Genomic DNA, 27,873 nt, shown 5'->3' with positions numbered 1-27,873 from the left:
AAAAATCTTAGTTTGAAGCTTTGCATCAAATTCTTGTGAAAATTGTATTTCTATAGAAAATTGTGTCAACATTTTATTACTTATTCTTAAATCCGGGTTTCAGAGTGTCCACGTTTGAGAGGTTTCACTGTATTTGAAATGTTGCCAAAATTTTAGGTTAGGTTATGTGGCAGCCCGATGTATCAGGCTCACTTAGACTATTCAGTCCATTGTGATACCACAGTGGTGAACTTCTCTCTTATCACTGAGTGCTGTCCGATTCCATGCTAAGCTCAATGGACCTCCTTTTTATAGCCGAGTCCGAACGGCGTACCACATTCCAGTGAAACCACTTAGAGAAGCCTTGAAACCCTCAGAAATGTCACCATCATTACTGAGATGGGATAATCCACCGCTGAAAAACTTTTTGGTGTTCGGTCGTAACAGAAATCGAACCCACGACCTTGTGTATGCAAGGCGGGCATGCTAACCATTGCACCACGGTGGCGCCAAAATTTTATGTCTATAGAAAATTTTGTCAAAATTTTATTTCTATAGAAAATTTTTTCAAAATTTTATTTCTATAGAAAATGTTGTCAATATTTGATTTCTATAGAATATTTTGTCAACATTTTATTTCTATAGAAAATTTTGCCACTATTTTATTTCTATAGAAAATTTTGCCAAAAGGTTATTCTATAGAAAAATTTGTCAAAATTTTATTTTTTTTTGTTTTATTATTGTTGGTTTTGTTCTTTAGTCATTGTTGTCGTTTTCTTGATTTCAGCCTAAAACCATGCATTGACTAAACTACAAGTGTAGCTTAACCAACAGAGGAAAAGAATGTTTGTCAAATTTATTTGGGCAAAGTCCTATAGACTGCAAGATGGTTGGATGGACGCACATTTCGGAATTACCACATTCCTCATCAGCATCCTCTACTTGCAGCAAAACTATCAACCAATTATCAGAATAAATTCAGGCAGTTCATTAAACCTAACAATGAACCACACTTGAACCTTCCGAAAAAAGGTTTTACATGATAGCTGGCTTATGCCGAAATAAATTCGTACAAACATAACTCTTTTCCTTTGCCACCGTTTAGTCAATGCATGGTTTTAAGCTGAAATCAAGAAAACGACAACAATGATTAAAGAACAAAACCAACAATAACAAAACAAAACGAATGAAAGAAAGAAGAGGAAACACGCTCGAAATAAACCCAGCCAACTGCACTCAAATCGATGATTTGACGGTGGCAAAGGAAAAGAGTTATGTTTGTACGAATTTATTTCGGCATAAGGCAGCTATCATGTAAAGCCTTTTTTCGGAAGGTTAAAGTGTGGTTCTGTATTTCAATTTCTTTGAAAGGAATTTGTAAATGAACGCAGCAAATTAATATCTACTTATTACTGATATCATTATCTGGTGGAGACTGCCTGTTATCAAAACCTTATCAAATGCAATAAGAAATTATTTTCCAAGCATATAAAAATTCCTCATTTTATCGCATCTCAGCGATCTATCGCCTATGAGATTCTTCAAAGCGATTTATTTTCAATTTCTACCCATAGCTAACGGAAAGAAATTAAACTGTAAGCTGTTTCCTGATGAAAGCTTAAAGCTTTTCTGCAATAGAATCCACATAAAACATATAGGTACATTCTATGATACGAATATTTCTTCTAGTTTCTTATTCCTACTCGTTTGGAGTGGTTATACCGGCACAATGTATGAGAATATGAAGAACAAAACAATACTTGTTACCGGTGCTGGTGCAGGTAAGCAAGGGGGAGGTTTAATAATAAAATCTTGTTCAGATGATAATTGTTCTGTTTCTACACTATCAAATAAGATTAGTCTGTGATATTGCCTTTATTTGACCTTTAACTTAATCTATTATTTGCTTTTAGATTTTAAACAAAAATATTCGTATTAATATTGTTGTGAAAAATAATTGTCCATTATGTGTTTGTTTTTCTGTAAGGCATTGGTAATGATTTGTGTAAACAACTTGCTGAGGCAGGAGCTAATGTGGTCGCTGTGGCCCGTTCCAATGAACAATTAAAGGAGTTACGATCATTCAATTCATCTATACAAACTTTTCAGGCAAGTAGTCTTGAAAAGCAGGGCGAATTATCTCGGTATTTTAAAAATAAAAAAAACTTTTAGGTGGATCTTAAAGATTGGTCCCAGGTGCGACAAGTGCTAGCAAGTGTTCCAACTCTTGATGGATTGGTTAACAATGCAGGTGTTGCTATTATAAGACCTTTCGTTGAATTAACAGAACAGGATTTTGATGAGTAAGTAGTGGAGAAAACACTAAATTACAAAATTGAACATAACGTGAAACTTTTGGCGGAGGAGGAATTGTTTCAAGACTATTGTTGCTGCTTTTATAGTTTATCGAAGGTCTATTTTCTGAGATGTAAGAGCCACCGTGGATGAACTTAGGGTATATTCCAGTATCGCACGATCATTATAAGAATTTTCAGTTTTATATTATGTCTATTGTTAACTTAAGGATTATTAAATCAGCTTCTTCAAAATTCTACAACAATAACAGAGGTTTCACTGTACATAAAAGCTACTAAATGTAAGCACCGAATACTTTTTTGATGTTATGCCTTATCTTGAGAAACATTCAGCTTTTTTAGTTATACTCGTAATATATAGTTTAATTTATGGTCTACCTTTTTAACATTTCAGCAAACAATGACTTGTTCCCCTTTTTCAGCTGGCTTCTTTGCAGTTTTAGCAGACTTTCGTGATGTGTCTACCAATAAATTTCTTTGTGTGTAGTAAACGAGAATAAAATCGTTAGCACACAGAAAAAATATCACAAAAATATTTCCAATTAAAAAGTTGATTGAAGCTGGAAATTTCTTCAATTTATTGATACAATTAACTTTTCAATCAAGATAGAAGCATTAAGTTAATTAAGTCAATGATTGAAATTTTTAATTGAAAAATTAATTGATACAATAAACTTTTTAATCAGACTCGGAAGACTAAGGGTATGATCACACTATGCAAATATTTGACCAAAATGAGTGTCAAACTTTTTCCAGGACCATACCCCAAATATCTGAATACAGTTTTTGGGAAACGCTCCTATCGTGATGTTATGTATCCAATATGTGTTAAAAATCTTTGCTGGTTTCACTGTGGTAACGAATTCTTTTTTTAATTCTGTCAAATATTTGCCTAGTGTGACCTTACCGTAAATCACATAAAAAAGTGATGGAATTTTTTTAATTTTTAACTAAAAATTTCAAACAATAAATTTTTGAATCAAACTAAAAACCCTAACCCCCCATGAAGCTCCGTTAGTGCTACATTAGCTAATGAACTTTTAAACCGTGATATCTACATATCTGTCATCTTGCGTATATATTCCATATGCCAGTTAGAAACTTAATTGCTGAAAAATTTTCAGTTAAGGTTAACCGGAGAAAAGATATTTCCATTTTTCTTTCTGTTAACTGGCAGTTAAAGCCTAACTGAGCTACATGAAAACGGCCGTAAGCCAGTTAAGAAAGTAATTGAAAATAGTTACGTTTTTAATGAAAAAATTAATTGACTTTTGCAATCAACATCAATTAAATTTTTAATTGATTCAATTAAAAAAATTTAATTGAAATTTGTTAATGAAATCAATTAACTTTTTAATCAAGTATTTTTTTAATGTCCAATTAAAACTGTGATTGATACTATCATTTTCGTGATTAAAGACATTTCAATTAAAAATTTAATTGGATCAATTTCTTGATTGAAACAAAAAAATGTGCATGCTCAAAGTTGTTGTTGTAACACGGCGGCGGGTCCTGTGTACCGGATTGACCCGATGGACCCCATCCATTGGCCAGCGGCTGCCACATCAGTGTACGTGTTGCATACTCAAGGTCGTGAGTGTTAGTGAAATTATTTAATTTTAAGATGAAATAAATTGAATAATCGTTGGCGATTTTTTTTATTTTTTTATTTTTTATTTTTTCGTTGTGGACCTCAGGTGTAATTCACTTTGCAATCAATTTCTTAAGATTTCCCCGGTGATTAATTTCAAAAGATGAAATTGTACGCAATAAATATTTTAGCACTTTAAGGCATTTATTTTCTGATCTATCCCCTTCCTTTTAATTTTAAGATGAAATAAATTCAATAACGCTAACAACATTGGATTTAATAACTCTAACAATATTGGCCTCGTTGGCGATTTTTGTTTTTTTTTTTTTCTTCCTTCCTTACTCACACTCTCGTTGTGGAACTCAGGTGTTATTCACAATTCACTTTGCAATTAATTTCTTAAGATTTTCCCCGGTGATTAATTTCAAAAGATGAAATTGTACGCAATAAATATTTTAGCACTTTAAGGCATTTATTTTCTGATCTATCTCCGCCATTCTTCAATAATTAAAATGTAACTTTTAATTTTTCCAGCACATTCGATGTTAATATCAAAGCAGTTTTCAATGTTACACAAACCGTTTTGCCCAAACTAAAGGAAAATGCAAGTATTGTTATGGTGTCTTCACTGGCAGCATCGAGATCATTTGATGGTCATGCAGCATATAGTGCAACAAAGGCAGCTGTAGATTCTCTGACACGTTCGTTGGCTTTAGAATTAGGGCCAAGGAAAATTCGTGTAAATTCGGTAAATCCCACTGTTGTATTAACTAAAATGGGTCGAGATAATTGGAGTGATCCTGCTAAGTCTGGTCCACTTTTGGCACACATACCACAGCGACGATTCTGTGAAGTTCAAGAAGTTGTTGATGCCATAGTCTATTTGCTAAGCGATAAATCCAGTTTTGTCAATGGACATCATTTGAATTTAGAAGGAGGCTATTCGGTTTCATAATACACAAAAATTGAACAAACTATTTTTTTATAATTTTGCCATATTTTATTTTATAAACATAATTCATATATTCACAAAGAAAAAAAGAAATGAAAAATAAAAGCAAATGTGAGTGATTTAATTTTGTTCATACATTTCATGATGTATTCTTTTACTTAATTATTTGTTACTTACTAACAAATTACTAATGTAAATAATATATATTGTTTTCATTTTTTAAAAGATAAAAGGAAATATTACAAAAAATCTTGTTTTACTTTTTTCCCCTATATCTACACATGTACTATAGAGTTGGTTAAATTGAGGGAGGGAGTGTCTTCCAACTCGGGCCACTAATATCTAAATTTGAAAATTCTCACTTGTGTTCCATTGCGATATAACAATTAAACAAAAATAAAGATACACTTTCATGTTTTGAACATTACCATGTATATGCGGGAATTTATATGGAAAAGTACGATTTTTTTTAAATACTCTTAAACTCTACATTTCGTAATAATACAAGAATAAAAGAATTGCAACCATTATTGTTCCATTTGTTGTGGAGGCATATTGGGTGGGGGAGATAAAAGGCTTCCTTTAATTTATTAGCCTACTTTCATTTGTTGTTGATTTTGCATTAATTGTTTCTTTTCACGTTCTCGGCGACGAAGTTTTTTCCGTCTTCTATCAATACTGGCCAAATCGCTCTTGATGATGTTGTAAGTTTTTCTTAAATCCTGTATTTGCTTTAGTAATATTGCTATACATTGATCGGGACTAAGAGATGGATCTGAAAACAAAAATTAAATATTAAAAATATTCCAATTCATAGAAAGTTCATAGAAAAAAAATGCACGAAAATTTTTCGAATTAAAATTTTAATTGAGTTAAAAAAAAAAACATTCAATTAAAAATTTAATTGATTCAACAAATTTTTTAATTGAAACAAAAACAATCGCAAAAGTTAATAGTATCAGTTAATTATTTAATTGGATCAATTTTTTTTTTAATTGTCCTTCAATTAATTTTTTAATTGATACTATCATTTCTGTGATTGAAGACATTTCAATTAAAAAATTAATTGGATCAATTAATTTCGTGATTGATTCAGAAAAAAATTTTTTTGTGCGTATTTGCATGCACCATAATGCTCCGACTTTCTTCACAGCCAAAATAAAAGTGACTAGGACCACTTATATTGTTCCTTCATTATTTTTCTCCATGTCCGTTATATTAACAACTAGCTAAAGAATCGTTCCACCATAACCTTAAATATATTTTAGTATCTAACTAGAGATACTGCTCTTCCTAGTGGTGTGCATTAGAGGTGTCCACATGCGTGAAATGTTACTGGCGCTCATCCACGAGGGAAATATTTTACACACGGACTATAGGTTAGGTTAGGTGGCAGCCCGATGTATCAGGCTCACTTAGACTATTCAGTCCATTGTGATACCACATTGGTGAACTTCTCTCTTATCACTGAGTGCTGCCCGATTCTATGTTAAGCTCAGTGACAACACACACGCACTATAGTATGGTGGGCATCACAAAGTGGAAAATCGTAACCATGCACGAATCACATGTGAATGGAGAAAATTCAACCACGCACAATCACGATTGTTCACACGTTCCAAGAAATTATCGTGAAAAAAAAAAACACATGAAGACACACTATTCGTTCATAGCCTTCAGCAGTAGTAATCCCTGCAAAAATTTTGGTAAGTAGTTAAGCTGGAACTCATTGTCAAGAGCTTTTGGCAACACATTTTGAATGGAAATAATGACTTACTGCCAACGAATACTCTCGATTACCACAAACAATGACTACTACAGCGTTATTTTTTTTTAAATTAATTCTATTTTTTAATTAGATGGCCCTGGTGGCGACGAGTTAAAGTGAGAGGATTACAAAAGGAAAGAGAAATTTGTAAAAGTTAAGGTCTATGCGTCTTTAAATAAAATGATAACGAGTGATAATGCGATGTACGAGGAAAACACACATTTTTCATTTTCACATCCAGGTATACAATTTAGGTACAGGTAATAATATATACGGTCTCTATTTTTTCATATTGTCCTCTCTTCAGGGTTGATTGTGCGAAACATCTGTAAAATCATCCTTGGACGCCAAGGAATCAGCTAGAACTCCATTCTATCTGAACTCGCCAGCTCTGGCTGATCGGCACAATGCTTTGGAGCCAGCATGGTGCAATGGTTGACATGCCCGCCTTGCATAAAAATGGTCATGGGTTCAATCTCAGCTTCGACCAAACACCAAAAAGTTTCTATGTGATGGATTGTTCCCTTTCACTAAGAAAAGCTTTTCTTAGTGGTCTCACCGCAATGTGGAACGTCGTTCGGACTCGGCTATAAAAAGGAGGTACCTTGTCTTTTTAGATTTCTGGAATTGCCAGTCGGGCTGTCATTGAGCTAAACAAAGAATTGGGCAGCACACAGGAAAAAGAGAGAAGTCCACCACTGTGGTATCACAATGGGCTCGGGCTAACCTAACCTTAAATCAATTTTGCTACATATAATATGAACTAGATGCCTGAATACTGGCAGGTGAGAGGGGGGATTGCAAAGGCTGGAAAATAGCTGTATTGGTTGACAAGAGTAAATTGGACGGCGGTATAATCAGCTTGATGATCTGGGGTACTGGTCTAATAGTTGTCGAATTCTCAAATGATTAAATCATTTTTGCTACATATAGATTTTCTTCAAAATATTGCTACACATTTCATTTATATTCATAGCAAAAATTACAAATAACAAAAGTATAACTTACCTAATTGCACCAAGAAGTTATATGGACAAGGCTTTGAACCCGATAGATTTTGTTGTGACTGTTGTTGTTGCTGCAAACTATGCCTAGAGGCGTGCGAACTACGCTGTGAAATATTATCCGAGTTATCATCGCTATCAGAACCAGCTGTAACAATAAATAATATGCGGAGTAATTAGAATATCATTCGAAATACGAGGATCTTCAACAAAAAGAAAATACCTGTTTTATTTTTGTTTATCGTCAAAGCTCGACGTCGTTTCGTTTGTTGTTGCAAATGTTGTTGCTGCTGTTGTTGTTGAGTTTGTTCAGCTGTTAAAGAACCCACACCAGATTCCGTTTGCTTACGCGTACGTCTACGTTTACGGGGTGACACATCACTTTCAATATCAACATCCTTTTTAATGTCTTCACTGGACTCATCCTCTTGGCTGCCAGAATCATTGGGAGAGCTATTGGCAGCACTCGGTGCTGCAACAACAACCCCACCGCCACCACATGCTGATCCACCAGAATGGTCAACTATTGTTGATTCCTTATTGACGCCCAAAACTGAAAAGTCTTTTTCGTTTACTCCAGAATCTGGCAGTAGTGTTGTTGCTGCACGTTCCTGTGAATCTTCACGTCCTGCTATAACAGAAGCAGGACTACCGGGAATTGTTTCTTCACACCTTAATTGATTTATGGAATCACTGTGCGTATCGGATATAGCAGATGTTATTTCCATGGGAGCCACATTGGTGTTTGATGTCTCTTTTGATGGAATACTTGTACTACTTGTGGCAACAGTGGATGCAGAACTTTGGGGTACTTGTACATCTCCCAGCGGTTTTAATCCATCATCAGGCCTCAATTCTGTACGTGGATCGAGATAAAAACCTGAACTAGATGCCGGAATACTGGCAGGTGAGAGGGAGGATTGCAAAGGCTGGAAAATAGCTGTCTTGGCTGACAAGGGTAAATTGGACGGCGGTATGATTGGCTTGATGATCTGGGGTACTGGTCTAATAGTTGTAGAATTCTCAAATGATTTTGATGTTGCCACAAATGCTGTAGGGCCAGAGCTTTGGACGGGAGTTATAAGTGTTTGCAAAGGACACGTAACACTTGCGGTGGTAGTGTTTGTTGGCATAAGAGGTGTAGGTTTGGGTATATTTCCACTTAGATTTGGTTGACTCGATTGGGGTGATGGTTGTGGTTGTGGCGGTGCCGTCACTTGTTTTTGTAAAGCAGCCGCTGCGGCCTGAGCTGCCGCCATTACAGATGGTACTGCACTTGATGCAACTACCACAGAGGCTGGAATGTCTGGCAAATCGATCGGAACTCCGGCTGAGGCAGATCCCACTGTTGTAGCCGTCCGTATTAGTTGACTTGTTTTCGGGACTGTAGATAGGACATTCGTTTGATTGGTTACTGTAACATCTTGATTTTTCTCAATTACAACTTGAGAGACATTTTGTCCACTGCCAACCGCCGAAGTGGGCATTATAACCACATTTTTTGGAATGGTTGGTGTAGCCGTTGTAGAAGCATTACTTGCTGGTGGAATACTCTGTATTACAGGTTTCAGTGTAGTTGGTGCATATACCAATGTTCCAACGGCACTGGCTTGAGGCTTAGTAGCTGAGAAGCCTGATGGTGATGCCACTATATTTACAATATTCGTAGGATTTGTAGCAATTGTTGGAGTAATTGTTGCCCTAGTGGCAGTAATAGCGGTAACAGCTTTAATGGGAATTGGAGCCGTAATATCATGTTGAGCAGCATAGGCAATTTTCGTTGTCAGCATTGAGGACTCAAGTTTTACCGGGGTACCACCAACATTGGTGGTCAATATAGATGCTATGGGCTTACATGATTCGTTGGATAATAAAACAGGACTGGGCTTCTGTTCGATTGGTGTTGTTGCAGTGGTAACGGGTTCGTCAGCCATATCTTCTATTACTAGACGGCGTTCAGAATCTGTACTGTCATTGCTATCTTCGGAAAATGTTTCTGGATTTGTCGTAGACAGTGGAGTGGTGGGTGTAACGGGATGGCTAGTTACAGGAGTGCGTCTTTGTATGGCACACTCAAGTTTCTGTATAGTCTCAGACAACTGATTCTTAGTACCTCCTATAGATTCCAAAATACCCATTTTCGGTTCTGGTGATGTTAACGGAGTACGTTTGTTGGCTAAGAAATTCGTAAGTGGTCCACTTAATAAAGATGTGCATGATCCTGACGGCATGTCTGTATTTATTTTTAAAGGCTCACTCAAGAGTGAAGTGCTACTTGGAAAACTTCCAGGTTGAGGAAGTGTCTCAATAGAGGATTTTATGATAGGCACTGAACTCAAACTTGGTATGGCACTAGCCACCGCCTCCTTTGTTTCCTTTGATTCTGCCGCAGGTTCTTTCTCCTTGGAACTGGATGCCGCCTCATGTTTCTTATTCTCTTCCTCTTCCTTCTTTTGCGAAATGGCTTTCAAAACTTTGTCAGCTATCGAAGATGTTGATGGTTTACTTTCCAACTTGGACACATCTAGGTCAAAGACTCCGCCTGTAGCAGATAAAAGAACTTTAGCATTCTTAAGTTCAAACTTGTTATCGCGCCCGCTTGAACCAGCTCCACACGATAGTTCAAAAACATTACGAGTCTCTATGAAGGGACTTCCCACTTGTGGTTTGGTTGCAGCACTTGTGCTTGGAGGTGTAGTCAATTTCGGCGATTTTATGGTTTGTACAACTGGTACAGCCGTTGTGGTGGGAGGGGTTTGTAATACAGGCGATGCGACTACAAGGTTAGGATTTACAGTTGCAATATTAGGCATAATTTTAGTTGGAGTTGTATTCTCATTGAGATTTGAAGGCACCGATGGTGGCTGCGGTGTCTGCAAAGCATCTGTAAGAGCCCTAGTAGTTTCTTGGACAGTTTGAGCTAATTCCTCATTTAGAGCGTTAATGTTCAAATTGAAACTTGGTGATTTACGCAAAGCATCAAATACTGAGGGTGTTGTCTCTGCAGTATGCTTTTGTGTTACAGGCGCCAATAACGATGAGGCACTTGAAGCTGGCGTATTGCTTGGAGGTGCCGTTTTAGGTAATGCCGGAGCATGCATAACTGCTGTGTTTCCCACAACTTTCGTTACAGTACTGGGTTGGGGTTTAATTACCGACGAAACTCCTGCTAACGATGAATGATGTACCAATTTAGCATCTTGTACAAGTGGACTGGGATTCGGTGGTTTCTCTTCTATTTTCAAAAGTTTTGATTTATCGCCAACAGATTCTTTCATGGGAGAACCACGTTTTTTACGATTAACCAAAGCAGACATTGGATTTTGAGCTAAGGGCACGCTGTGTTCAGATTTGGCAGAGGGTTTGGTACGTTGTGCGGTGATAGATGGTGCATTGGTGGCCGAAGAAAAAAAAGATGAAACCGAACTCATAGGCATAGCCTCTAACGAACTTCCAAAATTAGACGTAATGACAGACGATGATGCCACATTACCAGATACCATGGGAGATTTACGGGTTTCAAATTCAAATGGCTCTGTATCCCTAAACTCATAAATATCTGGAGACGATGGCTTATTGACACCTTGACCAGACTTATTTTGTTCCTTTGCAATTGCACTGGCATACGAAGTAGAAGAGGTCGACGTTGTAGAAGGCGATGATAATGATGTTGATGTGGATGACGAGGTACCGCTGATATCTAATTTACTCATATCGGGTAAAAATCTTGATCCTGATGAAGATGATGTAGCCGATGACGACGATGATGTAGAAGAGGATGTGGATGATGTAGAGGATGGTGAGCAAGCAGCTGGAGGTTCAACTTTTAAGATTTCTTTGTGAACATTGGGTTCAATGAACTTTTTGATTGTGTGTGCCGTCATTTGTCCTTCGCCTAGAGATGCCTTTTTAGGTGTTTCCAGTTTCTTGGTGAATGATGACTCCAGTTTTTTAACAGCGGATATAGGTTTCTCAACTATAACCGAAGCATATTTATTTGGAGTAGATGTGGGAGTTGAAGACAAGTTGGTAGAGGAAGAAGTTGTCCCAAAACGGGTGGGTTGAATCAAACTACATTTGTTATCCGAACTGATGGTGACCACAGACTTCTTTTCCTCATCTTTCACAGGCGTTTGTTCTTTTTTCAAATCACCCTCCAATTTAACCGCACCCAAAATGGAAGATGGCTTAACTTCTTCTTTTGCCATCGTTTTGGCCTTAAAGTTTTCATGACCTTTCTCAGTATCTTTTTCCTTGATGATTTTTTCCACTACTCGTGCACTAGAAAATGTCTGTGCCGGTGTTTTTGTGCTTGCTGGTTGTTTGTCTAAAGATCGTAACTTTTCTGCATTGATAAGTTGCTGGAATTTCTTACGCATATTCTCCAATTGAGTGGTTTTATCGGAAGACTGGGATTCATCATCGCCGAATGAATCTGTTTCCGAAGACATTTCCGTTGAAGATCTTTTGTTGGGTTCATCTTTGGGCTCCGTCTTCACCTCTTCCTTCACAATGACAGAGGAACCAGCGGAATTCGATGACGAAGATTTTGTATCAAATTCTGTCTTTTCTGTTTTAATTTTGCCCATTGATGATTCTTTTGTTTCACTTTTCAATTCTGATGAATCTTCATTGGAAGTTTTGATAGTCTCAAATCCCTTGAGTTCAGAACGTATTTGAGATAGGTCATAGTCACGACCTTTTCTTGGAGTTGCCGATTTGCTTGTTGATTGCACTTCTATATCGTCTTCTTCTTCGTCATCGTTGTCGTCTGTCTCCGACTGACTGTTAGGGGCCGAGACTGACATTTTCGATTTTCCAGGTGATTTTCTATTTTTTGAAGAATCTTTAATGTTACGATTGGGTCGCTTGACAGGCTCATCAGAGTCAGAATCCGAATCTTCTTCTGTGGCCATGGAAACGTCTGAAACATTTGCCGATGTTCGCCTGGCACTACCACCAGGAGTTTGTCGTTGTGGTCGTTTCTTTACAGCAGACGATGTTGCTGGCGATTTGGTCCGACTTGAATTGGATGCCACCGATGAGGGTGTTGTAGAACGTGGAGGCATAGAATCGCTTCGTCCTCTTCCTCGTTTGCCAGCCCCTGTGGGAGTCTTTGCCGAGCTGGAGTTTGGATTTCCTGTCGACGAAGACGAACTTGGTCCACTATTTCCTCCAGACGGTGATAAAGCCGATGGTGTATTGGCAAAAGATGATGCAGTGGGTGGTTTTGGAGGATTTTCTTTTGCCTTCTCATTACTGCCAGAAGAACGGCCTTTAAACTTGGAGCCTTTTGTAAGATTTTCAGCAATGCGTTCTCTAGGTACGCACTCATCATATCGATTATTCCAACCAGTATAATGAACCAAATACATAGGTGTGCCACGTTGCAGGGTTATTTCGATAACTTTGGCCTCATATGTAACCTTCTTTTCGTGATAGTACACTTTTAGTTTATCACCCGTTTCCACAATAAAATCACCAGTATCAACTTTTTCCACAACGATTTCATCTTTGCGACGTTTATTGCGTTTGTCGTCACTCTGTGTAGATTGCTTACGTTGCGTTTTATCCTTCTTGGATGAGACATTTGATCCTGTAAACATTTATATATAAAAAAAAAAAAAAACATTAAGTTAGAACCTCTTGGAGCTTCAAACAACAATAATAATTTTATTAAACTTTTAAGTTAGAACCTCTTGGAGCTTCAAACAACAATAATAATTTTATTAAACTTTTAATTTTAAAAATTAACCCCCATATACATAAAAGTTAATGGAAACTTAAATCCTACTATTACCACAAAAATTCCTTCGATAAACTGTTAAGTAATATTGTTATGAATATCGGCATAATTCGCATTCCTAATGTGAGGATCAGATAATAAAGCCTATTTTTATTCGCGACAGTAGCTTGACAGCTGAAACGATACATGTTTGCCTACTCGCCCCGGTCAATTATGCACTAAAAATTAATTAAATCAGTTTTACAACCAATCTTACAATTCAATATCGATTTTATTCATCACTGCTGTTCATAATTACTTTCAATTATAAGTGGGTACTATTTCGGTTTTCGAGTTAAAAATCACTTTATTTTCGCTATTACTTTTCCCGAAACAATCAAAATTATAAATGAAAACAAAACATATTCCTGTAAAGTCTTGCCGAAATCTAGAGGAATAAGAAACTGCGCATCAATTGAGTTAATTTTAAAAATATAATCTAAAAATCTAAATTTTATTTCTATAGAAAATTCTGTCAAAATTTTATTTCTATAGAAAATTTTTTCAAAATTTTATTTCTATAGAAAATTTTGTCAAAATTTTATTTCTATAGAAAATTTTGTCAAAATTTTATTTCTATAGAAAATTTTGTCAAAATTTTATGTCTATAAAAAATTAGTTCTAAATTTTATTTCTATAGAAAATTTTGTCAAAATTTTATTTCTATAGAAAATTTTGTCAAAATTTTATTTCTATAAAAAATTTGTTCAAAATTTTATTTCTATAGAAAATTTTGTCAAAATTTTATTTCCATAGAAATTTTTTTCAACATTTTATTTCTATAGAAAATTTTGTCAAAATTTTATTTCTATGGAAACTTTTGTCAAGTTTTTATTTCTTTAGAAAATTTTGACAAAATTTTATTTCTATAGAAAATTTTGTCAAAATTTTATTTCTATAGAAAATTTTGTCAAAGTTTTATTTCTATAGAAAATTTTGTCAAAATTTTATTTCTATAGAAAATTTCGCCAAAATTGTATTTCTTTAGAAAATTTTGTCAAAATTTTATTTCTATAGAAAATTTTCAGAAAAAATTATTTTTATTTATTTTATTTTTTATTTATTGAACATATATAATACAAAAAGCCGTATGGCCAAAAAAACTGTATTACATAGCATATAAATCCTGAGCAACAATATGTAATATTCAATGATAATAAATCTTACTCTAAATAATAATAAAAACTTATATAATAATACAAAAATAATTCAATTTAATTTAATTTAATTTAATTTAATTTAATGGTCCCCCAACCATAAAAACAAAGTAAAATATGATAAACAAACCGTTAATTATAAAACTGATAATTACGAAGTCCAGTTCAGGTAGTGGCAATCACACATTAATAAGACCATTCAATATAATGATTATAATAAGATGTATAATAAGATGTAAAGAAATAAATTATTTATATAGAAATTTTTTTCAACATTTTATTTCTATAGAAAATTTTGTCAACATTTTATTTCTATAGAAATTTCATCAAAATTTTACTTCTATAGAAAATTTTGTCAAAATTTTATTTCTATAGAAAATGTTGTCAAAATGTTATAATTTTGTCAAAATTTTATTTCTATAGAAAATTTTGTCAAAATTTTAGTTCTATAGAAAATTTTGTCAAAATTTTATTTATATAGAAAATTTTGTCAAAATTTTATTTATATAGAAAATTTTGTCAAAATTTTATTCATATAGAAAATTTTGTCAAAATTCTATTCCTGTAGAAAATTTTGTCAAAATCTTATTTCTATAGAAAACCTTGTCAAAATTTTATTTCTATAGAAAATTTTGTCAAAATTTTATTTCTATAGAAAATTTTGTCAAAATTTTATTTCTATAGAAAATTTTGTCAAAATTTTATTTCTATAGAAAATTTTGTCAAAATTTTATTTCTATAGAAAATTTTGTCAAAATTTTATTTCTATAGAAAATTTTATCAAAATTGTATTTCTATAGAAAATTTTGTCAAAATTTTATTTATATAGAAAATTTTGTCAAAATTCTATTCCTGTAGAAAATTTTGTCAAACTCTTATTTCTATAGAAAAATTTTGTCAAATTTTTATTTCTATAGAAAATTTTGTCAAAATTTTATTTCTATAGAAAATTTTGTAAAAATTCTACTTCTATTGAAAAATTTGTCAAAATTTTATTTTTTATAGAAATTTTGTCAAAATGCTATTTCTATAGAAAATTTGATCAAAATTTTATTTCTATAGAAAATTTTGTCAAAATGTTGTTTCTATAGAAAATTTTGTCAAAATTTTATTTCTATAGAAAATTTTGTCAAATTTTTATTTCTTTAGAAATTTTGTCAAATTTTTATTTCTATAGAAAATTTTGTCAAATTTTTATTTCTATAGAAAATTTTTTCAAAATTTTATTTCTATAGAAAATTTTGTAAAAATTCTATTTCTATTGAAAAATTTGTCCAAATTTTATTTTTTATAGAAATTTTGTCAAAATTCTATTTCTATTGAAAAATTTGTCAAAATTTTATTTTTTATAGAAATTTTGTCAAAATTCTATTTCTATAGAAAATTGTCATCAATAGAAAATTTGTGAAGAGGTACTTCAGTTGGGAATAATTTGCAAAATCTACCCAAAACATCAAAAATTCCACCAATCTACCAAAGAGTAAACAAAATCTACCATTTTTGGTAGAAATCCACCAACTGTGATTATGATTCTTATTATTTTTGAAAAATTAATTTAAAGCACACGCATTTGTAGCACCTATCTACGCCTAAGTATGAATATACATATATCAACGAAAGCTTTTCGTAAGCTCAGTCAATTCTGCTTTGTATTCAGTTTCATCCACAAACATATGGGATGTTTTTTTTACAAACTGCCCCATGTCTCATTCCGTCATTTCCATTGCCGCTATCAGCTTTACACACATTTTGACATTTGTCTTAGAAAGCCACAACAATAATAAGTCAATTGTTTGGTGTCGAAAATTATACACTCATAATTAAGTTCGAAAAGAATATCAAACAAAAATTACAAGTAAACAGGTACACAATCGATCAAATATTTTCCTTAAACTTTTCTTCGTAATGATAAGAACAACGTTATATGTGCTATAGTTTAAATAGTTCTCTTATAAAACTTAAAAAGCCTCGGAACACATACAAAATGGCATAATGTTATCAGTAGTACCCAACGACTTCAATCCAAGAAAGGTCAGATTTAGCAAAAGAATTTAGCAATAATCAATGAAAAAGTGAGAAAAAATAAAGCAAATCATTTTTGGTACACGTGTTGTTTGAATTAAAAAAGTGATAAATCCATGAATCTAGGTACTTTCTTCGGTAACTTAAACCCATTTACCCTATTTTGCCCATTGTGTACCACAAAGTTCAGTTATAGTGAAAAAATATAGTAAAAAACGTGATCTAATTATATATGCTGTAGCAGAACCACAAATTCCAGTAACACATAACAACTATAGTTAACACTAACTTTTCAAGTGTATGTTTCAAAAAGAAAGAAACGGCCTAAATAAACTTTTATCTATTTGAGATGTGTATGTTCTTATTCAAAGAAATAGTTATTTTTCTATTTCGCAAACATTTTAAATACGGACATAATGTGGCACTGGGCCTCAGGTAAAATTCTCAGTGAAATATATCATACCAAGGGCTCGATGCGTGAGTTGGAATTTAGCGAAGAAAGGTAATTCAGAAGAAAAATCTGCAAAGACGAAACTACTCGTTTACTGCAGTGGACGTAAGATTCTTAAAGTTATAACAATCATCTTAGGTTTCATTGAGAAAGATACCATTGAATGATTGGATAAAACACACATTTGATATAAATCTTGCCGTTGAGCTTTATTTCTTTAATGAAAGTGATAGAACACAGGAAAAAGACAACAGTAAAAACATGGAAAAAGACAATAGAAAAAACGCGGCTACTAAGACAAGAAGAATTAAGTGGCATAAGAATCATTAAATAGTAAGATCTATAATATTATTTATTGTTGAAGTTTGGAATATTTTCGTGCAAATCGACGCTATTATTCCGTGGCCTTATGTGCATTAAAACAATTCATACCGTACCCGTATGAACAAACAGTGTCATATATTTTTACAATTTAAAAATTTTCATTGACATCATAAAATGCACCAATTTCAATCAAATCGAATTGAAACTTCGCAATATGTATCTCGGTCTAGTAGTAGAATTGTAACCATCTAGTATGTAAAATTGTAACCGAGTAGACCAAAATTCATGTAATAATATAATTAAATTAGATTCATATATAATAATTAAAATCAAATTTTTGATAAATCGACTTGAAAAAATTGAATTAGTTCTTTTGGAATCTCCAAAATACTTTTATTCATAATACAATTATTTATGAGGTAGCCTTATTTCATCAGGTGACTTTGAACGGCTCATCAAAATGTCAAAAATATTGTTGAGATTTTTAAATTATGTTGTTGGAATTAACGTCTAAAATTTAAATTCTATTTGAGGCGTTTTGCATAACAGTCAAGTATATGAGGCAAAACAGAGATAACGCACAATGGTTTCCTTCACAGGCATCATAAAATGAGGATTCATCGATAATCTCTACCAATTCTGGGGCGGGTATATTTTCAACATGTGACAATGTCAGGGGATCGTACTCTTGTGGGATAACCTCTTACATTATATTCAGCAGCCATGCTTTGATGTACCGTAGCATTTAAAGCACCCAGTTTAACTTTACCCCTTAGTTCTGTAGCTGCTCTTACCCATTCAGGGCCAAATTTTTACAATGACCGCCCCAAAGTTTATCAAAGTTATCGTCTGTCAACTCAATGACGTCATATTTGCCACTATCTGCCCCAGATGAGATACCACTGCTGCCACCTACAAACGCCGCTTGAACTTTTTTCTAAGCTTCGGCCAAAGCTGGCTCCGCAATAGCTTTTGCCTCCTTCTTTGGTAACACCCTTCAAAGCTTTGGCCAATTTTTTGTATTCTGAAGCTAGACTCTGACAATGACCACACCAGTTTGCATAGAATTCAACAACCCAAATAGCATCATCTTGAACCACAAGCCGATCAAAATTGGAGGGAGTTAGTTCAACAACAGCGTCACTGGGCGAATACATGCCCCAAACAGTGGGCATCACTGGGTATAGAAATTCAAAAAATATTGTACGCAGTTAAATCGTATAAATGCCATAGATTAGGCTCGAACATGTTGTAAAACGTTGCAACATTTTCTTCGTATTCCCTTATCAACGGCTTTTCACATGGTTTTGATTCGGTGACTTGCGATTCGATTTTTAAAAATCAAATTATTCTTTTTGTAATCATTTTTTTTTAATTTATAATAAAAAGTGAATTCTTATAATTTTTATTAATGTTAAAAAAACAACTTCACGCGAAAATCTAGTGAAAAAGTGAAAGTTTTATGGAGTATTTTACGTTAAGCCTAGTATTCCAAATGTTCCTTGAAATGTTTGCTTAAATATGTTAAAGTCATATTGGTAAAAAAAGGTAAATGTATAGTTTAACGATCTTTAATAGTTTGTCTAAAACAAGAATACTTATCGAATGAATGTTTTGGGGCATAGAATTCATAGATTTAGCAAACAAAAGTATTTTTTTGGTCCTTTTTGGCATTTTTCTTTTTGATTTTAATCAAAGACTTTATTATACTCTTTGATTTCCATACCAATAAGAAACATTTCTCATGAGTAACACAAAATCAAAAACATTTTTGTATTTGTTTATTTACTTTTTACGAACATTTAGTTTGACGTTATGATGAGCTGCTGTTACCTTATAAATAATTGTATAATGGTCTTATTCACTTTAATCGACTCAAAAGTGTAAGCAAAAGAGTAATCGATCTTTAAGAAAATTATCGAAAAATCGGCTCATATAAATATTGAAGATATTCTTGTATCTTTGGTTTTTGTCCAGCTCAAGTTCATAAAGCCTATATTTCGATTTGACATCGTCAATCTTCTTGTCATACCAAGCATGCACAGAAAAAAAGTTCATGAACATTTTTCCAATTAAAGTCTTAATTGAGTATTAAAAATATAATAATATTAAATAATTAAAAATTTAAATGATTCAACAAATTTTTTCATTGAAACAAAAATTAATAATATCTAATAATTTTTTTAATCGAATCAATTCCTTTTTTTAATTGTCTTTCAATTAATTTTTTAATTGATACTATCATTTATGTGAGTGAAGACATTTCAATTAAAAATTAATTGGATCAATTAATTTTTGTGCGTGAATTTCATGGCTCACCGTAGACTTGCATTTTTAAAATTATTCGCGCTCTATAACGATTACACAAATCTGGTAAATCTACAAAATCCAAATTGGATTTGTTTAAGTCACAACACAGTGTATTATGAAGCTCGTATTTTCCTGGCATTTTTCATACCGTTCTTTGTAAACGCATATCGTATCGGACCAATGTAGGTATTCTGGATTAGCAAATCTTAGGTTAGATTAGGTATAGTGTCAAGTCGGTTATTTTAGGCTCCTTCAACCGTCTGAAGTACATTGTGATACAGAAAAATATCAACAATAAATGTTCTTAAATCGAATTTGAATAAAATTTCAATTAAAAGTTTGTTTTAATTAATTTTTAATCAAAACAATATTCAATCACAAAACTTATTAGAATCAATTGCAATTTTTATAAGATTAATTAATTTTATTATTTAATTTTACGCGATTGAAGAGACTTAACTAACAATTAATCAATCAATTTCGTGATTGAAGCAAAAAAAAATTTTTTTTCTGTGATGCAGAGGTGGCGAAATTCTATATAATAAAAGCAAAATATTCATAAATAGGGTGAACAAATATTTTTATCATACCTCTAGACATTTGGTAATAGTAAAGCCGAAGTTAGCCGAATTCACTTCAAGTGGAAAAGTTATAGACACCTTAATGTAATGTACACATGCCTAACAAAGGGATAACATATAACCCATAACAATAAATTTTGCTATATTTTATTTCTTCTTTCAAAACGGACACTATCAAAACTCCTCTGATAAGAATCTATGGAAAGCTATAGAAATTATCAGTCTATTATCTCTTTGATTTCTTATAGACACACTAACCCCCCAAATGCATTAGAATAGTATTTTCAGATATGTATTTAGTTTCTATTTGGATTTTGCAAAGAAAATAACAAAGAGGTACAAATAAAAATAAATTTTAACAAAAATCAAATAGATTTGAAATATTTACCGATAACGGTACTAAAACGCAAGACATGAAGCGCCAAGCTAAATGAAAATGTTTATGTCATTTTTGTAAATTCTGGTCAAAGATAATTGAATGGTTCATGTTACTGACGATTACATACCAACGTAGCTTTTCATTTCTTTTGTTAATTTAGGTGTAAAAATGAGTTTTCTGATAAAAGCAGCCCATAGCTTGAGGCCATCATATACTCCTGGCTTAAGATGTATAGCGGCAGGTGCTCGAGAATTACAGATTAAAAACTCATGGCAATTCAATACAAATGGACAGCAACATCAACAATACCGATATTTTTCGGGAAATGCCAATAAGCCAGCAAAAAATAGCACAACTATGTACACTCTATTTACCTTGGGTTGTATTACTATGGGCTATTTTGTATTCGATAATATGGAAAAGTTAAAAAGACAAGCAGTAGTAAAGGCTGCTGCAAAAGTCGAAACAAAAATAGATTCCACTAATGCCAAATATAAACTGTGGCACTCGACAGAAAGAAAAGATTTACCCACTTTCAAATTAGATGAAATACAAAAGCATAATAGCTTAGAAAATGGTGTTTGGATCACATATGGCATTGGTGTCTATGATATAACTAAGTTCATACCTAAACATCCTGGCAGTGATAAGATTATGTTGGGTGCCGGTAGTGCTATTGATCCATTCTGGGCCATTTATCAGCAGCATAATACCGAGGAAATATTAACAATGTTGGAGAAATATCGCATTGGAAACATTTCGCCAGAAGATGAAGTTGCAGTAGATGATATGGGCTCACCATGGGCCCATGAGCCGAAAAGACATCCTTTATTGAGGCCAACATCGGAGAGACCTTTTAATGCCGAACCTCCGATAACCATATTGGCCGATAATTTCTATACACCCAATGAGTTCTTTTATGTACGAAATCACTTGCCAGTGCCCGTGATCGATGAGAAAAATTATGAATTGGAAGTGGAAATCGAGACGAAAAAAGCAGGTGCCAAAAAGACGCATAAAGTTTTAACTTTGGCCGACATTAAGGCATTACCCAAACATAACGTCACCGCAGCAGTTATGTGTGGAGGCAATAGGCGTTCGGAGATGACAAATGTAAAAAGTGTAAAAGGTATTTTGAGAAATTGCTTCTATACCGAATACTTCATTTTAATTCTCGTTTCTTTAATAGGACTTTCTTGGGGCGCTGGCGCCGTGGGCAATGCCAAATGGTCTGGGGCTCGTTTGCGTGATGTCTTGCTTGCCATGGGTGTAAAACCAAATGAGGAACTTCACGTTATCTTGGAAGGTGCTGATTTAGATCCGACTTCTAATCCATACGGAGCTTCCATACCTCTCTCTAAAGCTATGGACGAGAGAGGGGATGTCCTTTTGGCCTATGAAATGAACGATAAGCCTCTGAATCGTGATCATGGCTTTCCTATTCGTGTTATAGTACCAGGCACTGTAGGTGCCCGTAACGTGAAATGGTTAACACGAATTGCCGTTGCCGATCATGAATCAAATTCTCACTGGCAACAAAATGATTATAAGGGTTTTAGTCCAAGTACTGATTGGGATACAGTTGATTTTACTAAATCACCTGCTATACAAGCAATGCCGGTAACATCAGCAATTTGCACACCATCTGCAGGAGAAAAGGTGAAAGTATCTAAAGATGGCTTTGTGGAAGTACGTGGATATGCATGGTCAGGTGGTGGTCGTCGTATCGTACGTGTAGATATTACAGCTGACAAAGGTAAAAATTGGTATGTAGCCACACTTGAACAGGAGAATGAACCAGATGGCCGTCATTATGGTTGGTCTTTGTGGACGGCACGCATACCAGTCGATGCAAAGCATAAAGGCAAGGAAGTCGAAATTTGGTCCAAGGCTGTAGATTCAGCCTACAATGTTCAACCAGAATCTTTTGAGAATATATGGAATTTGCGTGGTGTACTTTCAAATGCCTATCATCGAGTTAAAATTTTATTGAATTAATGAGCACGTTACCACAATAATTTCTAAGATACAATATGTATATATAATAGGCTTTAGAACATGACAAACAGCATACATATAATGTGTATGTAAGAATCATGACAAAAATAAAGATATGCATTTTTTCTAAACACTTATAATTGTTATTCTGAGTACAGATTAATTAATAAAATGTCTTAAATTGCAGATAGTGTGAAAAGACGTAATATCTAAAGAGGATATATGATAGCATAGAACAATCTCCTATCACGTAGTACAAAGCTACTGTCGACGATTCAACCAGATCGACATTGACGTAGTGAGTAATATCCTGCACAGAAAAAAAATTCACGAACATTTTTACAATTAAAATCTTGGGTTTTAAAAAAAATTCAATTAAAACTTTAATTGAATCAACACATTTTTTAATTGACTGTCAATTAATTAATTAATTTTTTAATTGACTGTCAATTAATTAATTAATTTTTTGATTGATTCTATCATTTCTGTGATGACATTTAAATTAAAAAAGTAATTTGATCAATAAATATCGTGATTGAATCAGAAAAAATATTTTTTGTGTGTGGGGGGAGGGCGATGAACCACCCTCCTTAAAAATATTTAACCCACAGTCTTAATTGGCAGATTTTTTTTTAGTCGCCATACTTTTACAACTAAATATAGAATCTCATATACAGAGAATGAAGCCGCCGAGTCGCGCCTGTCATTTTAGCCGCCGCCGACCATTTTTTGCCAGTCGACGCCGTCGTCGAATATGTCGATTCATCTCGAGTCATATTGAGCCGCCAATTAATTAAAAATATTAATTTGTATCTGAAAAATGTAATAATTGTATTTAATGTTTTAACCCTTTCCCTCATAATCAATCAGTATCAAGTTGCTATAATAATTTTGCAAAAACTTTGAATGAAATTTTAATTTACGATTGCTTGTACAACTAATCTCATATTCATTCCGGTAACTTCGAATTGATTTTATAATGGATATTTGTCCGCTGCCGAGTAGACAAATTTACGTAGGCTTAGCTGTCAAACCGTCGCCGCCGGAGCCAAAAATTTAGTCGAAATAAAATCCAGATATGTAAAACTGAGCGATCGGTATAGGTAGAGAATATGTTAGATATGATCCGACATTAACCGTCGTCACAAGTTCTATTTAGGGGACTAAAATAACATAAAAAATAAAATTCGGAGAACGCCTCCATTAAGCCATATAAAAATACCCTGATATAAAATGCATATACATATGTCTTTCTGGCTCTAAAACTGATTGAAAATTCTAGGTGCTCATATATAAAATATTACCTTCATTAGTAAATCGAGTTTGGGAATAATCTCTTATAACTTTATGACTTTAAAACAGCACCAGATTCTAAGTAAAATTGCTGTCGATTTCGATAAAATGGAACCTGTATCAAAAAGTCTATCTACCGGAATCTGTTTCGAACAACTGTTAATGTTTCCGCATAAGGTCGCATCTTTAAAATAGTCTATGAATAAAAGCGGCAAAAAAATATGCAATATTTCGGGCATATCAGATTCTAAATAAAATATTTCTAGGTTTGGAAAAAATTTTCATCGTGGGACCTGTATCAAAAAGTCTTTGAATCGGAACCTATTTCGAACATCTTTTAATGTTTCGCATAAGGTCTCAGCTTCAAGATATTTAAGAAATAAAAGTGGCGGCTTTATTAAAAATATATATAACATTTCGGGCATATCAGATAAAAACTGTGACGTCTTGATGTCTAAAAAGAAAAATCGGAGTATATTGCACTATATCAAAATATAAATCACCATAGAAAGCTATGGTACATTATTGAAGGCTTCGTGGTACCTACTAGAGACACACGGACATATCTAGATAATCTATTAATATCATCCTGAATCAAGAATCTAAATATGGTGTCGGTACAAATGTATTAAATTCCTTATAGGGAGCTTGTCTTTAAGTACGTATATTTTTACTAATCTTAGCAAATTTTTTCACTTAAAAATTGTGAGTCGAAAATTTCAAAGTAGGCCAATCCAGATTGATCTCGTATTTTTTTCTAGAAAAACTGCAAAAGAGCAACATCGAGATGGAGATTCAATTATTTTGGTTTTAGAACGTGAAACACGCATTCTAAAAGATTAACTGCGCCATAGTATGTAGGAAAATTTGAACGTTTGTTCACTCTGAAATACAAACGCAAATTGCAACTTGTCCAAATCTTGTTTTTGAGGATAAGCACTTATCGGCTCGTGTTTCACTTCCTAACTACAATAAAAGTTTATTGGCAGTCAAAATTTTAAAATGGAATCCAAAAAGTAAGCAACAAATTTCAGTTCTCAAATCACCGCTTTGATTTTTAAATATTTAATAAATTTTTTATTTGGGCGAAATCGACCAGATGACATCAGAAACCGTGGTGGAAAAGTAAGTATGCCCACACTTCATGTAAGGGTTCATGGGTTTAACCGCAGACTCAACCGTATTAAACAACAAGTTCTGCTTTGCCAAAACAAATAATCGATTTTGGAAGACATCGCATTTGAAATTTTCCAAAGGTCTCATACGAAAAACTTATTTCGTATTTCAAAACGAAAGAAAAATTTTGTTATTTCTATTTTGAAAGGCAAGTCACTTAATATTTTGCTGTCGTGTAGGAGTCGGAGGTATACAACATTGGTATACTCTCAAGGTATTTTAAATTAGGTACTTTCAGTATTGCTGAAAGTCCCTTGTTTAATATGTCTTCATGGATTGGATACAAACGAAACTTAATTTCAAAAATCGAAAACCCCAAGTTCATTTCATTTAGAATGACTGCTATTCTTTCCTATGGATTTCGTACAATTTACATGAAAAATTTAATCTGTTTGAAAAAGTCAAATATTTGACCATTGAGCTACGGGCGTACTTACCGGATGGTGAAGAATCTCTGGTTGCATGTCCAGATGAATCTTTGGAACTTCCGCTATCCTTGTCTTTCTCTTTTTCTTTCTCCTTCTCCTTCTCTCGTTCCTTTTCTTTTTCTCTCTCTTTTTCCCTTTCCTTTTCTTTCTCCTTATCTTTTTCTCTTTCTTTCTCTTTAGATTCCTCCTTATCTTTGGAGGCGGCCTTTATTTTCGAAAGTGGAACATCACCATCATCTTTTATATTCTTTTCTTCATATTTTTCAATCATACTCATTACTTTGTTACTGCTGCTAACGGCGGGTGAACTTGCATATGTCGTTGAGGCCGTCGCAGTTCCACCCAAGGATGATTTGCGTTTAGTTTTATTGGTGTTGTCTTGACTACTCGATTCACTTGTATTTTCAGATTCTTCAGTGATCGAGACATTGGTATTTGATGTTGATAAAACGGCAGCAGCCGAAGTGGAGGCAGTACTTAAGGCAGCATTAGATGTTGAAGTTGTAGCCAATTTACTGATTGGTATTGCAGATTCCCTAGTTGTTTCTTGTGGTTTAGGAGATGCCACAGAGTTGGCACGTACAAGACTACGACCTTTACTCCGATTCGAGTTGCGTGGTGACATTAACATGGAACAACCCAATTTGCGATGGAATTCCCCATATGGTTGTAGAAACTTCTTAAATGCTTGTTTAACTAAATTCGTTATGCTGACTGTTGCTGGCACAAAGCCCAAACGTATTGCTATTGATTTCCATTGGTTTTGAGAAGTGACACGATTATAACCACCCCTCTTTTCTACAGCACGAAAGAGCCTATATAAATCCACGTCCTTACTTTGTATCGATGGTACTTTGTTGAGCGGTGTGCCACGGTCATCCATATATTTGTAAAGTTGGGCGACAAAACGATCTTTTTCCTCTCGCGGTTCGTCATCTGAGGAATCCGAGTCTATGTCATCTTCATTCTCACTCGAAGAATTACTTCGAGCAAAAAGTGATTCTCTTTCCCAATGCGGTGGTAGTACATCACTATCTAAATACTCCAAAGCTGCTTGAACGGCTGGTCCATCTTGTTTAGCGGCTGCTTCTCTTGTAAATCCTGTGGCTTCTTTTTTGGGTACTGTATAATATCGGCCATCTTTGAAAGAACGCACCAAATATTCATCTTTAACACGTATGCGAACAGTAGCCTGAGCCGTGGGAGCCACCACTAAACCTGGAAACCACTTCTCTTTGTCCTTTTTCTTCGATTCTGTTTCAACACAGACAACTTTACCAATATGTTCCTCTTTTTCGTTGACAACTTCTTTGGCGTCACTTTCATCGTCATCGTCCGAACTGTCATCGTTCATATGACCTCGTCTACGACCACGTCGTCCTCCTACCACGGGATTACCGAAATGTTCGGGATGCGTTAGTGGTAATTGGTCTAGTGTCTCGCTTTCGTTGAAATGACGACCACTTTTTAGGCATAATGCAGTACGTCTTAGTGTTGTTATATCACCATCGTCAAAAACTACAGTGTATTGGGAGCAATCCTGAATTTTGGTTACAGTAGCTTCTACATAATCTTTGCGATCGGGATGTCGAACTTCAACAATAGCTCCCACCCTGAGTTGACCTGGCGCAGCTTTTATATCATCATCAGAGACCACACCAGAGCCAAGACCCTGTTTATAGGCAACTTTGACTTTGATGTTGCGAACAACTTCGCTGACTTTGGCCTCGCAAAATGCGCCTTTGTATTTGGCACTAACTTCCGTGCCCACTTGTAAATAAGGAGGATCGTCCACTTGCTAAAGTTAAAATATATAAAATTTTATGCATATGTGAAAATCTAGAAACAAGGGTTATGTCAGAGATTGTAAAGGCTCCAGAGACAGGCAGTAGCAAACTATATGTACATACTGTGCCCCCCCACCACAACAATAAATGTTGCAACTTACCTGCATTTTCTGAAGAAAATAACGTTCAAAACTTAAATTATCGCTTACAAACGCCACTTTTGCAACAAATTATTGAACATTTCCCCAAAAAATAATTTTTTTCTTGGTGAAATTCAAAGTTTATTTCAATGATTTTCCTCCTTTGCGTTGCTTATACATACATACACGCACTGTCTATGCCACACTGCAACTACTCTTTGATTTGTCCACTATTGGCGTAATTCGCATAAAATTTCTTGCACTTCTATAACGAAAACTACTAACGTGTATTAGCTTGCAATTTTTACTTAATGGAGAGCATTAATTATAAGATCTTCTCCATGTAAATCGATTTTTCTCAATTCTTGCGCCAAAATTCCAGCTTTTCACTTTTAACTCTGACCAGGATGTTGTGAGGTTGTTGTTATTTTCT

General features: G+C 34.1%; 3 protein-coding genes across 7 annotated transcripts; 2 read left to right on the top strand and 1 right to left on the bottom strand.

Annotated features, from left to right (window-relative positions):
• The first annotated feature begins 1,618 nt into the window (after nt 1-1,618).
• LOC142229321 (L-xylulose reductase) lies at nt 1,619-4,974 on the top strand. Its single transcript, XM_075299879.1, has 4 exons — nt 1,619-1,760; nt 1,967-2,088; nt 2,152-2,282; nt 4,420-4,974. The coding sequence occupies exons 1-4, from the start codon at nt 1,709-1,711 to the stop codon at nt 4,838-4,840; spliced, it is 726 nt and encodes a 241-aa protein (XP_075155994.1). The 5' UTR covers nt 1,619-1,708; the 3' UTR covers nt 4,841-4,974.
• htk (AT-rich interaction domain hat-trick) lies at nt 4,863-27,873 on the bottom strand. Its single transcript, XM_075299873.1, has 5 exons — nt 27,462-27,873; nt 25,523-27,311; nt 7,833-13,205; nt 7,614-7,757; nt 4,863-5,612 (listed from the first exon to the last, which is right to left on the bottom strand). The coding sequence occupies exons 1-5, from the start codon at nt 27,465-27,467 to the stop codon at nt 5,428-5,430; spliced, it is 7,497 nt and encodes a 2,498-aa protein (XP_075155988.1). The 5' UTR covers nt 27,468-27,873; the 3' UTR covers nt 4,863-5,427.
• On the top strand, nt 16,261-22,756 carry shop (sulfite oxidase). 5 transcript variants are annotated; one of them, XM_075299875.1, is made up of 3 exons: nt 16,261-16,414; nt 20,779-21,747; nt 21,808-22,756. In XM_075299875.1, exons 2-3 carry the CDS (start codon nt 20,787-20,789, stop codon nt 22,614-22,616), a joined length of 1,770 nt encoding a protein of 589 aa, XP_075155990.1. In that variant the 5' UTR covers nt 16,261-16,414; nt 20,779-20,786; the 3' UTR covers nt 22,617-22,756. The 5 variants fall into 5 exon arrangements, with proteins under 5 accessions (XP_075155990.1, XP_075155992.1, XP_075155991.1 ...); XM_075299877.1 differs by having other exon boundaries at nt 16,278-16,414; nt 20,754-21,747; XM_075299876.1 differs by lacking the exon at nt 16,261-16,414 and adding an exon at nt 16,434-16,582.

This window comes from Haematobia irritans, chromosome 3 (genome assembly GCF_050003625.1).
Source record: "Haematobia irritans isolate KBUSLIRL chromosome 3, ASM5000362v1, whole genome shotgun sequence".
In the NCBI taxonomy this organism is placed as follows: domain Eukaryota; kingdom Metazoa; phylum Arthropoda; class Insecta; order Diptera; family Muscidae; genus Haematobia; species Haematobia irritans.
Note: the sequence above shows the minus strand (reverse complement) of the source record. Positions and strands in the feature narration are given on the sequence as shown.